Source organism: Pecten maximus, chromosome 10, assembly GCF_902652985.1.
Source record: "Pecten maximus chromosome 10, xPecMax1.1, whole genome shotgun sequence".
Taxonomy (NCBI): Eukaryota; Metazoa; Mollusca; class Bivalvia; order Pectinida; family Pectinidae; genus Pecten; species Pecten maximus.
Window position 1 is genome coordinate 36,147,690 of NC_047024.1, and position 13,181 is coordinate 36,160,870.

The window sequence follows — 13,181 nt, forward strand, 5'->3', positions numbered from 1 at the left end:
TGAATTTTGATATTTAAAAACTTTCAAAATTTGATATTTGTTTTACATTGCATCAATATCTACACATGTATATAATGCACACCGTCTGGTCCTATACTATGAAGTTTTTTTATTGTTTTTGGCAAAAATACTGAAACTTAAGTGAATTTTGGAAATTGCTTCAAACTTACTATACTGACAAAGATTAACTGGCAAGACATAATTATGTGTATTCTGTTGAATAGTTTGTTTTCTGGTCATGGTAGTCCAGAGTTTGACTCTCTATCCAGGATAATGAAATAATGAAGAATCTAATAGTTAATTTTCTAACTAGAAAAAGGATCTACCAATATAGACACAATGGATCCCACTTATATTGAATATTAAAGTTAAAAAATCCCATTCATTATGTGGCCCCACAGGAATACCAGTTATAATTTTTTTTCTGCCCTGAATTATTTTTGGAATTGTTGATTCACTTTACAGGTGGATTATTTCATTTCATTTCAAAATATTTTATTCAATCAAGCAATTTGAATTTATTTACATACAATATTTCATAATAGAGATAGATTTTAGATATAAAGTGGACTGGACAACAGGCTAAGCCTATACAGGTCCTTTCCGTACTTCCGTTATAAATATTATAAATAATTTTAGTGGTATAGTTGTATTTCTAATTATTTAACGATATGGTGGATTATTTCCTTGATTGTCAGGTCCATCTTGATAAAATGAAACACCACACCTACACTAATGACTTTAATTGATGAGCGATTGTGATATGAAGACTATAGGGGATCCTGTACTCTATGTTATATTTTAACAACATTTCAGTCTCAGGAATACAAAATACAAATGTAGAATGAAACAGATAGGTGTTTATTAAACCACTACTCATTGGCTTAGGAAGTGTATCCTCAGATGATTTAAATGAGGACAATTTGTACCTTGTATTTAGCTTGTTTGTGAGTTCAATTTGAATCAGAAGTTTAAAAATATGATAGTTTTGAAAAGAATATAAAAAATATTGTCCTCAACATACGGTAAACCTCCGGTTAGTTCGAACATGCAGAAAGTTCGAACACACATTTTTTTCAAGAAAAACAATATTTTTTAGCTACTAATAGTTCGAACTCTGGTTGTTTATAACTGACACTATTTCAGATAGTTCGAACTTGCCAAATTAAGAACGTAAAGTAAGATTTTTTTCGGCAAACTCCATTGAAAGCTCGCGATGACCCGGCCCCAACTACTGGCCCAGAAAAAAATGCCAAGACTTAAATTTGATCAACAGGCACGTTTAGGTTATTAGGTTGTATGCATGATCATTGGAATACGTCTGTGATTTAATATATGCCACATATTTTAGCGTTAATTCAGTTTTTTACATTGCAAAATACACTGGTACGCACGAAACAGCTGATTGCAAATTTAGGCCCCGACAATGTATAAATAACATGCGATATTTGTATTCGCGGTGGCAAACTAAGAAATCTTCCGTGTATTTTCAAATATAGTGTTAACTTAGCATTATGGTTATTTAATTGTGACTGGACATCTCTTAATTATTGCCAATCAAGGTATTATCTTAAAACCTGCTCCCTCACGCTAGGTAAGCAGGCCACGCGAGGTGTCCCTTGCGGTATAGTTGAAAGGATCGGCCGCCCGGTCATGCTGAGTGAGGTGATAAGCATTCATATCCAGTCAAAACAATCCACAGGTGTCCCAATTAGTGATGGATAATTTTGCAGGTATCAAATATATGTTTGGTAGATAATACGACTGGGCATATCAGAGACATATATAGACATATATATGTCTCTGGGCATATTTAAAAGCAGACATGTTGATGTTCTGACCTAATTCTTTCAACATATATCGTCTATTTTTACAGTGGTGCTTTCGTAAACGCAACAGGTTATGTAGACTATGCTTTCGATGTATTAAAGAGACCATTTATTACAAAAATAAAGCGATAGTTTCTGATTCAGATAAAAAAAATATAGCCATGCGGAGATTATACTGTACACATGTTTAACTTTTGTGTCACAAATGAAACGTGTACTGTACTGTTTTGTGGACGCTACGCATTGCCCTGAGCAGCTTCGCACAATAACCATCATAGTTATCAAGTAAGGAAGAACGTTTAACGATCAGTTGACATTGAATAAGATAAAATACTATCATTTTACTTATTTATAAATGTGCCATTGTTCAGACCGCCGTTGTTACGTATCAGATTTACAATGGATATGTTTGTGTCTAATGATTTTCACTCTGCCGAGATTTTCGTCCATACAGACTCGGATAGTTCGAACTCGCGCTTATTTTCTGAAGCATAATTTCGAAGAATTCGAACTGGTTCGTCAATATTTATATAATTTTGTTCAAACTAACCGGAGGTTTACCGTATATGTCAAATGTTAGGTTTTATACTGTTCACAGTAACTGTGAGAATTTAAGGTCGCTTGAGTACTATATTACAGTTTGTAAGGAAGGGAACTGTGAGAATTTAACGAAGAGTATCACAGCTTGATGTTATCACATACAGTTTGGTGTAAATAACAGTGTATCTTAAGTTCATAACAAGGACGACAGATAGATCTACCTGTGTCTTTATATGATCGAGAATGATTGGAACTCAAATCATCAACATGTAACAGCTGAAACTGAGTTGGAAAACATATCTCATATGTCCAGAAGCTACGACAAAAATTGTCATGAACATTTTCTCTAAATAAAAGTGTACTTAAAACTTGAAAAATTTGTTATCAGACATATTTTATAGACCATGATCAATTTGTGCTGAAACGCTAAATGATTAACAGTATAATTAAGACCTGATTCCAGGTTTATGGAGTTAAACAAAACCAGCCATCACCACTTGTTGGAAAATTAACCATTATCAAGTACTGTTATAATCATTATTTCATGGGGTTAATATTTCACAGTTGTCATAGTGAAACCTAGTTTGTTGGTATTAAATTTCTTGCAACCACACCTTATATTCATTCTGCAAAAACATTTCTATACATTCATTTGTATATTTCTGGGAGTTTTTTTTGCTATATTAATGACATGTTATTGAATATAGTAATATTATTAAGTTCTCCGCGAATATAGTAAAATCATTAAATTCTCTGAATATAGTAAAATTATTAAATAGTTATACTCTGCGAATATAGTGAAATCATTAAATTCTCTGCGAATATAGTAAAATCATTAAATTCCCTGCGAATGGAGTAAGATTATTGAATTCTCCCTCGAATATAGTAAAATCATTAAATTATCCATGAATATAGTAGAAATCATTTAATTCTCTGTCAATATAGTAAAAATCATTAAATTCTCTGCAAATATAGTAAAATTGTAAGATTCTCCACGAATATAGTAGAATATTATTAAATTCCCCTTGAATAGAGAACCTGTCCCTACTCCCTGGTATCACTAGTAGATCTCTCTATTATTTATGTGGTTGGATTAACATTAACCCTAAATTTTTCGGCATAGCCGTATAATATTCTTTTGGCCCTGGATATGACGCGACAGGTGGCGTTACTGGTCAAGATGAAGTATGTGATTGGTCAATGTAGCGGTAAATGCAAAAAGCAGATATGCAGTCAAAAACGAAACTTAAGATTCAATGCAAGCTGAATAAGTGGATGTATCTTTTCTAAAATGTCACATTAATAAAATCATATTCCTGATTCAAATGCAGTCTTATTATCACCAAAAATGATTCAAACTGATACAATTTTGTTATCCGCATTAGTTTGTTAATTTATTTCACCAGCAGTTTTACATTATAACCTCCAGCATTAAAACTATGCCGTTTATCTTTTTTAAAGATATTTCTTGTTCAGATATGATTTTAAAAATACTTACAAAAAAACTTCATTATATACATATTAGAGTGATCGAAGCAGATAGATTTGATATTTAAGTTAACTGTCCAGTGTCACTATACAAGTAGATATTTAAGTTAACTGTCCAGTGTCACTATACAAGTAGATATTTAAGTTAACTGTCCAGTACCATTATACAGGTAAAAACAGGAAAGGTCTGATAGATTTGATAAACAAGAAAGGTCTGATAGATTTGATAAACAGGAAAGGTCTGATAGATTTGATAAACAGGAAAGGTCTGATAGATTTGATATTTAAGTTAACTGTCCAGTGTCACTTGTAAAAAACAAAAGGCCTGATCCTGGTTTGATATACATTATCAAACACATTTTAAAAGATGAAAAAAAATCTAAAATATTCTAATTTCTTTATTGCATTAGCGCTAGATAAAAACATGTTATTCTATACATTTGACATATGACATGACAAGTTGAAAAATATGAAACATGAATGGATACAAAGAATACTGAGAAAAAATCAATGGACAGTTTATATCTAATAAGTAGGCTATCAACCTCAAGACTAACAATATCTCTAAAAATGAAATGATATTAAAATCTATAAAAATGAAATATGAAACCTATTAAGACACTGTTTACTTGTAGAGTTTGTTATTCCTAGATCGATTACGTTTGTTTGCAAACCACTTTCGTACCTGTTCTATGGACAGACCACAGTCCAGGGCGATATGTAGTGTCTGGTCACGAGACGGATAAGGATTACTAAGGTTCTCCTCAAACCAGGTGTCCAATGTCTTCACTGCATGTTTGGGCAGGAGGCGTGTCTTTCTGACCTCTGAACCACCCGTAGGCTTGTCCAGTTGTCTGTAGCCACAAACACTAATCTTCTGATGAACCTGTTGTATTATACGCTGGACCTGAAAATCATAGTCTGTCGGTGTAAACCTTTGACCTGTAATGTCACAACCATCCTTCCTGTATCGGTCATATTGTTGTTGTATTACGGCCATATTGAATTGGAAAAATTCCAGTAACTGTGTTGCCTTAGTTGGGTCTGATTTTTCTAACTCTTGTAACATTTTCTTCATCTTACGTTCCTGTTTCCTGACATGGCTGGATAATTGGAACACATTAGTCCGTTCTCCGTGGGACTGAGTGGACATCTGGAACACGGTGGGTCGATCACTAGCAACACTTTTTGTTGGCATCATATATGATTGTTCCTGCATTCTGATGTCTGTGTTGTAGATCTCCTCATGTTTTGGTGTAGTTTTACTGTAGAAGGAGACATGATCATTTGTCTCTGTCGTCACCCGGTGGTGTGTATCTCTGGTAGCTGGTACCCTTTTTGCTGTCACATTGGCAGTCATATTGTCTTTCCCAGACTGGACACATGGCTTATTTTCTACACTGTATTCACTTCTGTAGTGACCTTGACCTGTCTCACCAAGGTCACTCTGAGGTGTTGTGTAATTAGTAAAATGGTCAGAGGTTATATCTGAATTATACTGCCGGTCACTGGCCACAGATGGGCGGTCAACACCGGGATACAGAACCGAGTCCCGTGTCGGATAATAAATCTGTCCATAGTGGTCATGGTTTCCATGGTAACCAGAGTCTGATCCATATGGCAGATGCCAGCTGGGGTAATACTGCGGAGGGGTTACCACAAGTGGTGAGGGCTGAAACACCTCCACAGCATCCTGTTGACTGTATCCATGGTAATAAGGATGAAGTGCGTAGTTGTAAGTTGACCAATGGTCACTTTGTGCTGCTGATACATTTTGAAGATCATAATGGCCTTCAAAAGGGTGAAAGCTACTGTGATCAGGGTACATGGAATTCCGATGACGGTTACGATGATGGTCTATATCCATGAAGGTAGACTTGTGAGACGATGACGGCCAAGTGTCAAATCCGCAATACGAATCTGGGTAGAAAGCAAGTTTTGACTGTTTGGATTGCAGAGAGACTTGGCAGTTGAAGTGGAGGTTCAGAATGTCCATAGTCGCAACACTGAAGTCACGATGTCAGTAGCGTTGCTGTTGGTTCATGCGCGAGACCATGATTATATGTAGAGCTATGTCGTACATGACATATAAGGCACAGAGGATTCCAAACTCAAACTCTTTTGCGGACTCCCGTATTAATTTTCCGAGTATGAATCCGATATCGGTTGTTCTCGGTCATTATTTCCAGTAATAGCAGCAAATATGTGATATGAACAGCATGGATACTGTCTTTGTTTGTTACTTTATCACAAATATTGTCTTCGCACTGGATACAACAGCACATGTGCGGGGACTTTTTCAGATTGAGCTAAGTTAGTTCAGCAGTGACGTCTTATAGTTGAATGAGAGATTATTGAAATATTCCATTGTATTCCATGTATGAATGAGATAATGGAATTTTTAGTATTATAGATTTCAAAATGGGTCACGTGCTTTAACATGTTGAAAAGTGTAAGAAAATATTAATTAAAATGATACACGTAAAAAGAAAAAAAGTTTGTCCCATTTCAAGGCCTTCTGTGAAGGGGCTGAGGTGTTAGGGAGGGTCAATAGATTTGTACTTGCTGCCCGCAGAAATCCGATACTTTGATCTTTTGTCCCCTAAACATCTTTGAAGTCCCCCATTCACACCCCTCAATTCAGCCATTAAATTAGGCAGCTTTGATGCAACAAAAATGCAATAATATTTCTGACCTCTCCAGCATTTAATGGATACTTGTTTACACATCGAGGCTCCACAGGGAACTCAGCAGATTCTTATTCAGCGATAAGTGGCAACTGTCTAAAGGCGTATTTTCAATGACTCTTCATTTAAATGTTATTTCACATACAAATAAATTATCTAAATCTGAACATATAAAATGGCTATTTCCAAACAATAAAACAAATGGATAAAAACCATTATTTTTTAAAATGATTTTTACCTCAACATTAATAAAAATGGGTATGAAAAAGATTTTTTACTAAAGTTGAAGGTCCTGAGAAAAGATTTTTTTTTTTTTCAATTGCTGAACATTTTTAATTAACAGCAAATATGATTGGCAAATCAGGGTAGATTCATGATTTTGCAAACAAAAACAATTCATCACATCCTCCTGAGACCTAGAAGACGAACTCTTTCCTAAACTACACTGAATGGATGTTGGTTCTTTGGGGATTTCCCCACTTTTATTAATTATACCCCCGCAACGAAGTTAGTTGGGTATACTGGAATCAGGTTGTCCGTCCGTCCGTCCGTCAGTCTGTCTGTCTGTCTGTAGACACATATTGTCTGGTGTCATGCATAATATGTACCTCCTGCATAATAAGTATCCGGATACTTTTTATTCTGCATAAAAAGTACCCGGATACTTTTTATACCCCTACCAAAACGTACCCCCCTTGCATAAAAAGTACCCCCCTACCAAAAATCTTTAATTTTGACTTTATCAATCTGAAATTGTGAAGATATGATAAGAGGACCCAGGGGATGTCATTTTCAATGTTTCTGACCCCATCCCACCAAATCCCCACCCCAGGGCCAAAAAAATGAAAAAAATGTTTTTGCTTAAACTTCCAAATATGACTAAGGATCAACATAGGAAACCTTCAAATGCATATAAAAGACAATTCGCAAATTCCCCACCCCCCGGATACTTTTTATTCTTCTGCATAAAATGTACCCCCCGGATACTTTTTATTCTCCTGCATAAAAAGTACCCCCCTACCAAAAATCTTTAATTTTGACTTTATCAATCTGAAATTGTGAAGATATGATAAGAGGACCCAGGGGATGTCATTTTCAATGTTTCTCACCCCATCCCACCAAATCCCCACCCCAGGGCTTCTGCATAAAATGTACCCCCCTCCGGGGGGTACATTTTATGCAGGGGAATAAAAAGTATCCGGGGGTGGGGAAGTTGCGAGATGTCTTTTCTATGCATATGAAGATTTCCAATGATGATCCCAAGTCATACTTGGAAGTTTGAGCAAAAACAATTTTTTTCATTTTTTTTGGCCCTGGGGTGGGGATTTGGTGGGATGGGATGAGAAACATTAAAAAATGACATCCTCTGGGTCCTCTTATCATATCTTCCCAATTTCAGATTGATAAAGTCAAAATTTTAAAAAATTTGGTAGGGGGGTACTTTTTATGCAAGGGGGGGGGTACATTTTATGCAGGAATAAAAAGTATCCGGATACCTTTTGGTAGGGGGGTTCATATTATGCATGACACCGGACAACTCCTCCTAAACCCATGGGCCGATTCCAATGAAAACTTCACACAAATATTAATGATCATGTATAGATGTGCATGCCACTTTCTTTTTTCGCAAAATTATGGTTGCTATGGCAACTGGTCACTATAAACAGGTTTTCTGGTAAGAACCATAACTTTAAGTTTGTCCGGATAACTCCTCCTAAACCGAAGGGCCGATTTCAATGAAACTTCACACAAATATAGAGGACCATGTGTAGATGTGCATCTTACTTTCTTTTCCTCAAAATTATGGTTGCTATGGCAACTGGTCACTATAAACATGTTTTCCGATAAGAACCATAACTTTAAGTTTGTCCGGGCAACTCCTCCTAAACTGAAGGGCCGTTTTCAATGAAACTTCACACAAATATAGAGGACCATGTGTAGATGTGCATGCCACTTTCTTTTTCTCAAAATTATGGTTGCTATGGCAACTGGTCACTATATTACTGGGTTATCTTAGTTAGCCTCTAATTAACAGTTCCAATTCACCATTGACTCGTGCAGATTGCGGGGGTATTAGTCAGCCATCCTGGCGACAGTTCTAGTTTATCACATGGTTTCAGCATCACAACAACATCCTTATTAACACTAAAATGATTTCCTGGCTATAACTAAACAAAATAAATTATCACATAGTTTCTGCGTCACAACAACAATTACATGAAATGTTTAAGAAAAACATCCTCATTAACACCCGAGTTATGAAACAATGATTTCTTTTGTCTCGTTACAAAAGAAAAGGTTTTAGTAATGTTACTCAGTTTGTTGGTGTAGTACTATATTACCCTGTCAGTAATGTTACTCAGTTTGTGGGTGTAGTACTATATTACCCTGTTTGTCAGTAATGTTACTCAGTTTGTGGGTGTAGTACTATATTACCCTGTCAGTAATGTTACTCAGTTTGTGGGTGTAGTACTATATTACCCTGTCAGTAATGTTACTCAGTTTGTGGGTGTAGTACTATATTACCCTGTCAGTAATGTTACTCAGTTTGTGGGTGTAGTACTATATTACCCTGTCAGTAATGTTACTCAGTTTGTGGGTGTAGTACTATATTACCCTGTCAGTAATGTTACTCAGTTTGTGGGTGTAGTACTATATTACCCTGTCAGTAATGTTACTCAGTTTGTGGGTGTAGTACTATATTACCCTGTCAGTAATGTTACTCAGTTTGTGGGTGTAGTACTATATTACCCTGTCAGTAATGTTACTCAGTTTGTGTGTGTAGTACTATATTACCCTGTCAGTAATGTTACTCAGTTTGTGGGTGTAGTACTATATTACCCTGTTTGTCAGTAATGTTACTCAGTTTGTGGGTGTAGTACTATATTACCCTGTCAGTAATGTTACTCAGTTTGTGGGTGTAGTACTATATTACCCTGTCAGTAATGTTACTCAGTTTGTGGGTGTAGTACTATATTACCCTGTCAGTAATGTTACTCAGTTTGTGGGTGTAGTACTATATTACCCTGTTTGTCAGAAATGTTACTAAGTTTGTGGGTGTAGTACTATATTACCCTGTCAGTAATGTTACTCAGTTTGTGGGTGTAGTACTATATTACCCTGTTTGTCAGAAATGTTACTCAGTTTGTGGGTGTAATATTATATTACCCCATTCTGTCAGTAATAATGACTTCCAGAGCCCCATGTTGGATCATTTAGTACATAATCGTGGTGTGGGCCTGCACAAAACAAAGGCCCGTTCTAAAAGCATTGTCTAGGATGGGGAGGAACCCCGCCCCCCAATAACCGCTATTAAATGCAGTATGCAAGTGCAATTGTCAGGATGTATGTGGCCTTTTCCAAATAACAAATGGCAACTTTTTGATAACTGTTGATTGATCCTATTCACATAAACACTTGATTGGTGTGAAAAGCTCAGCCCACTTAAACAGTAGGGTGCCTTAATAACAGACCGCATTTATTTGATATATAACACACTTCTATAGATCTGACGATTGTGTATAATGAAACGCTTATTTGAATGAGGTGTTCTGTAATTCATCAGCAATGAATGGTTTTCTTTCTGTCCCATTGTGATGTCTGTACGGGTATGGAATGAAATACCACTAACTGGATTATATCATTAGGGAACTGGGGTCAACACCGACAAACGAACCTGACCTCAATCATCGGAGATACCCAATACTTGGTCGACAAGTCGACCCCTCGCAATGTTTTCATTTCATAACTCATCACCTGCGTTGAACGATGCACCAATTGACACGGACTGAAGATGGCATAGATTGTTCGGACAAGTACACTCACAATATTTGTCCATGTTTTGAGCTAAATAAGCTGGTCCCTCCTTCTTGGCTGTCCACGGCTGTAATTAGAACACAAATAGTACTTCAAAGTCGTGTGAAAGCTTGACTTGCTATTAAATTAGCACCTAAGTATACACTGTTTGGTGTGACGGTAGGGTAGAGGTGTAGTGGAAGGAGATGTTTTAGGATATTGATCACAGCCAGGGGTTATATGGGTACAGAACATGTGTTTTCACTCACATGTTATAGTACAAATCCATGTCTAAGAATAAAAAGAAATTACCTTGTGGAAATTCAAGTGTGCTATTCATTCAATTTATAATTAGAAGTAAAAGGATAAATCAATTTTGTATTGGCATGTTTAAACTGGAAATGTAAATACCAGCACGTAACTATTATGGAATTCTGGTTTTAATTGTTTTGTGTTTCTGACAATGTACCTTAATTTCTGATGATCAAACCTCGTTTATTTTTAATTACATTTCGTATGTAGGTTCCACTTGTAGTTTTCAAATGATTAAGAGAAAAAGAAGAAATAAGAAAAAACAGAGGAAAGATGAGTTTAGAATAGAATCAATAACGATCATACAATGATGTGTGCCAAGATCTCTTGTAACCTGGAAGTTGGTTATTGTATTGATCACAAAGTACTTTATTCTCAAATTAAATCTCATTATCACTATATCTCAGAAAGTTCTGTATTGATTTGTTGCAGATTTAGGATGTTAGTACCATCCTTCTGGTTCTTCTAATAATTTCTTGTTGGACCGTAACTTCTTAACTGTTAAAGACATCTTGTTGAAGTTTACAGTTTACTTACATCATTTTAAACCAGTGTGTAGAGCTCTGGGTAAGGTCACTGTGACCTTGACCCCAAGGTCAAAGGTGAAATAAGTATAAATTTTCCAATAATTTCTTGTTCTGGCAATAAATTACCTGTTTAGGATATCTTGAATGAAACTTTTCAGTATACCTTTATCACCAACTTAGAAAGTGCAATGCTCTGTCATTGCATCATTGTGACCTTGACTTGAAGGTCAAAGGTCAAATAAATACCATTTTTTCCAATAATCACTTTTGAATTGTTAAAGACGTATCTTTATTGAGGTTGCTGTATATTCAATGACAAATAAGGGAAAAGAGAAGACATATCATTTTGTTCCAAAAGACATAAAGACAAATCATTCGTTTTTAGATGATTGACTTAGAAAAAATAGGAAAGATGAGAAAAGATAATTCAAAATATACCCAATAAAGGACATTCTGTGATATTTCTGTTGGTTAAAAAATATTGCTGTTTACTGAAGTTCGTGTTTTATATAAACTTTAGACATGTGTTTAATCTTGAATTTGATTTTGTGTTACAGGGTGTGTCCTTGCACACAAGGGCTGTATAAACGAGTCTCGTGATGTTTTTGCCCAAGTGCGTGAAGCTACCGCTGACTTTTGTGATGTTTGGCTGAATATTGCCCATATCTATGTGGAGCAAAGACAGTTTGTGGCTGCTGTACAAATGGTGAGTGGAGAAGATGACCTAATATTGAAAATAAAAAAGATGTTTTGTTTCCAGACCTGTCCAGTTTAATTATTGTATAATAAAAATAACAATTTAAAGTGGATCCACCAAAAAAGATTGCACCATAAACACCTACATTTGTCTGTGATCAGAGATCAGAAGGAGCTTGTACTGATTTTGGTCCATGGGATGACACTTTTTAAAGGAACTACCGCGGTTTCTGATTTCAATGAAATTTGCCTGGTTTGATGCCAAGACAAATTTATGTTTATCTAATGATTCTGCAGGGAAATATTTTTGTTTTTTACCAAACTCAAGTTTTATTCCATGTTTATTAACCTAAAATAGCCAGATAAAAACTTCCAAAAATTCTGATAAGCCTTAAAAATAATCTTAAAAATTCTCAGCCTTATTAGCAAAAAAGCATTTTAGAGTATTGAGTTGAATTTGTGATCGTTGTAGCTCTACTATATACCACAAACTATTCATATTTTCTGTATATTTTTTTATTGTGTTTCTTGAGTTTTATTAAAACATGAGTCATGGGACAGCTATAAATGCTAACATTAGTTTGTAAATTTTAGAAATTAAACAAATCTCAGAACGGTATATGTTTTTGAATTAACAAAAAAGACTTTCTACTTTGAAACATCTTTGAATAAAGCTGTTTTTGACAAATGGTGAGATTAAAAAATCGTCAGCTTCAAAATATCATAGTGAGAGGTACTATTCACACATATTTAGCCTTTCAAGAAGGCTCTGAATGTCAGAGGTAGTTTTAGAAAAACAACAAATATATGAGCAAAACAACTACGTAGTTCAAGGGAAATAGGACAAAATATTAGTAACTACAGATTTTGTAATTAGAAGTCGCTAATATTTTTGTCCTTTTCACCTTGAACTACCTAGTTGGTTATTGTTTTTCTGAAACTTACTTTCCAAACTATTGACAAAATTATACCACTTTTTGTGAAAAATTCACAAATACTGTAAACTTCAAGTTTTCACCGATAAACACTTGATTTGATGTCGACTGGTATTTCCTGTAATCGTGTGAGATTTTATAACTTCAATTTAACCCATTAGAAATGGAGTCTGAGAAAGTGTAAACAATTGTAACAATTACAACGTAGGAGATCCAGTTTATATATATTGATGCAATGAGTACATATTGTACACTTATTTCGAGACAGTTTTTTGTAATAATTCAATATTGCAAATTGATTATATAATTCATCAAAAATATAAATATCCTGACTCCATTAGAGAAATATCATTTGGAATTTTTAAAGTTCAC

General features: G+C 35.1%; 1 protein-coding gene across 1 annotated transcript in view; it reads left to right on the top strand.

The window, feature by feature from the left end:
* LOC117335625 (RNA polymerase-associated protein CTR9 homolog) overlaps nucleotides 1–13,181 on the top strand; it is a 56,807-nt gene that overhangs the window by 27,456 nt on the left and 16,170 nt on the right. The window contains exon 16 of the mRNA XM_033895750.1: nucleotides 11,736–11,884. Coding sequence (XP_033751641.1) covers nucleotides 11,736–11,884 — 149 coding nt within the window. The remainder of the gene's footprint in view (nucleotides 1–11,735; nucleotides 11,885–13,181) is intronic.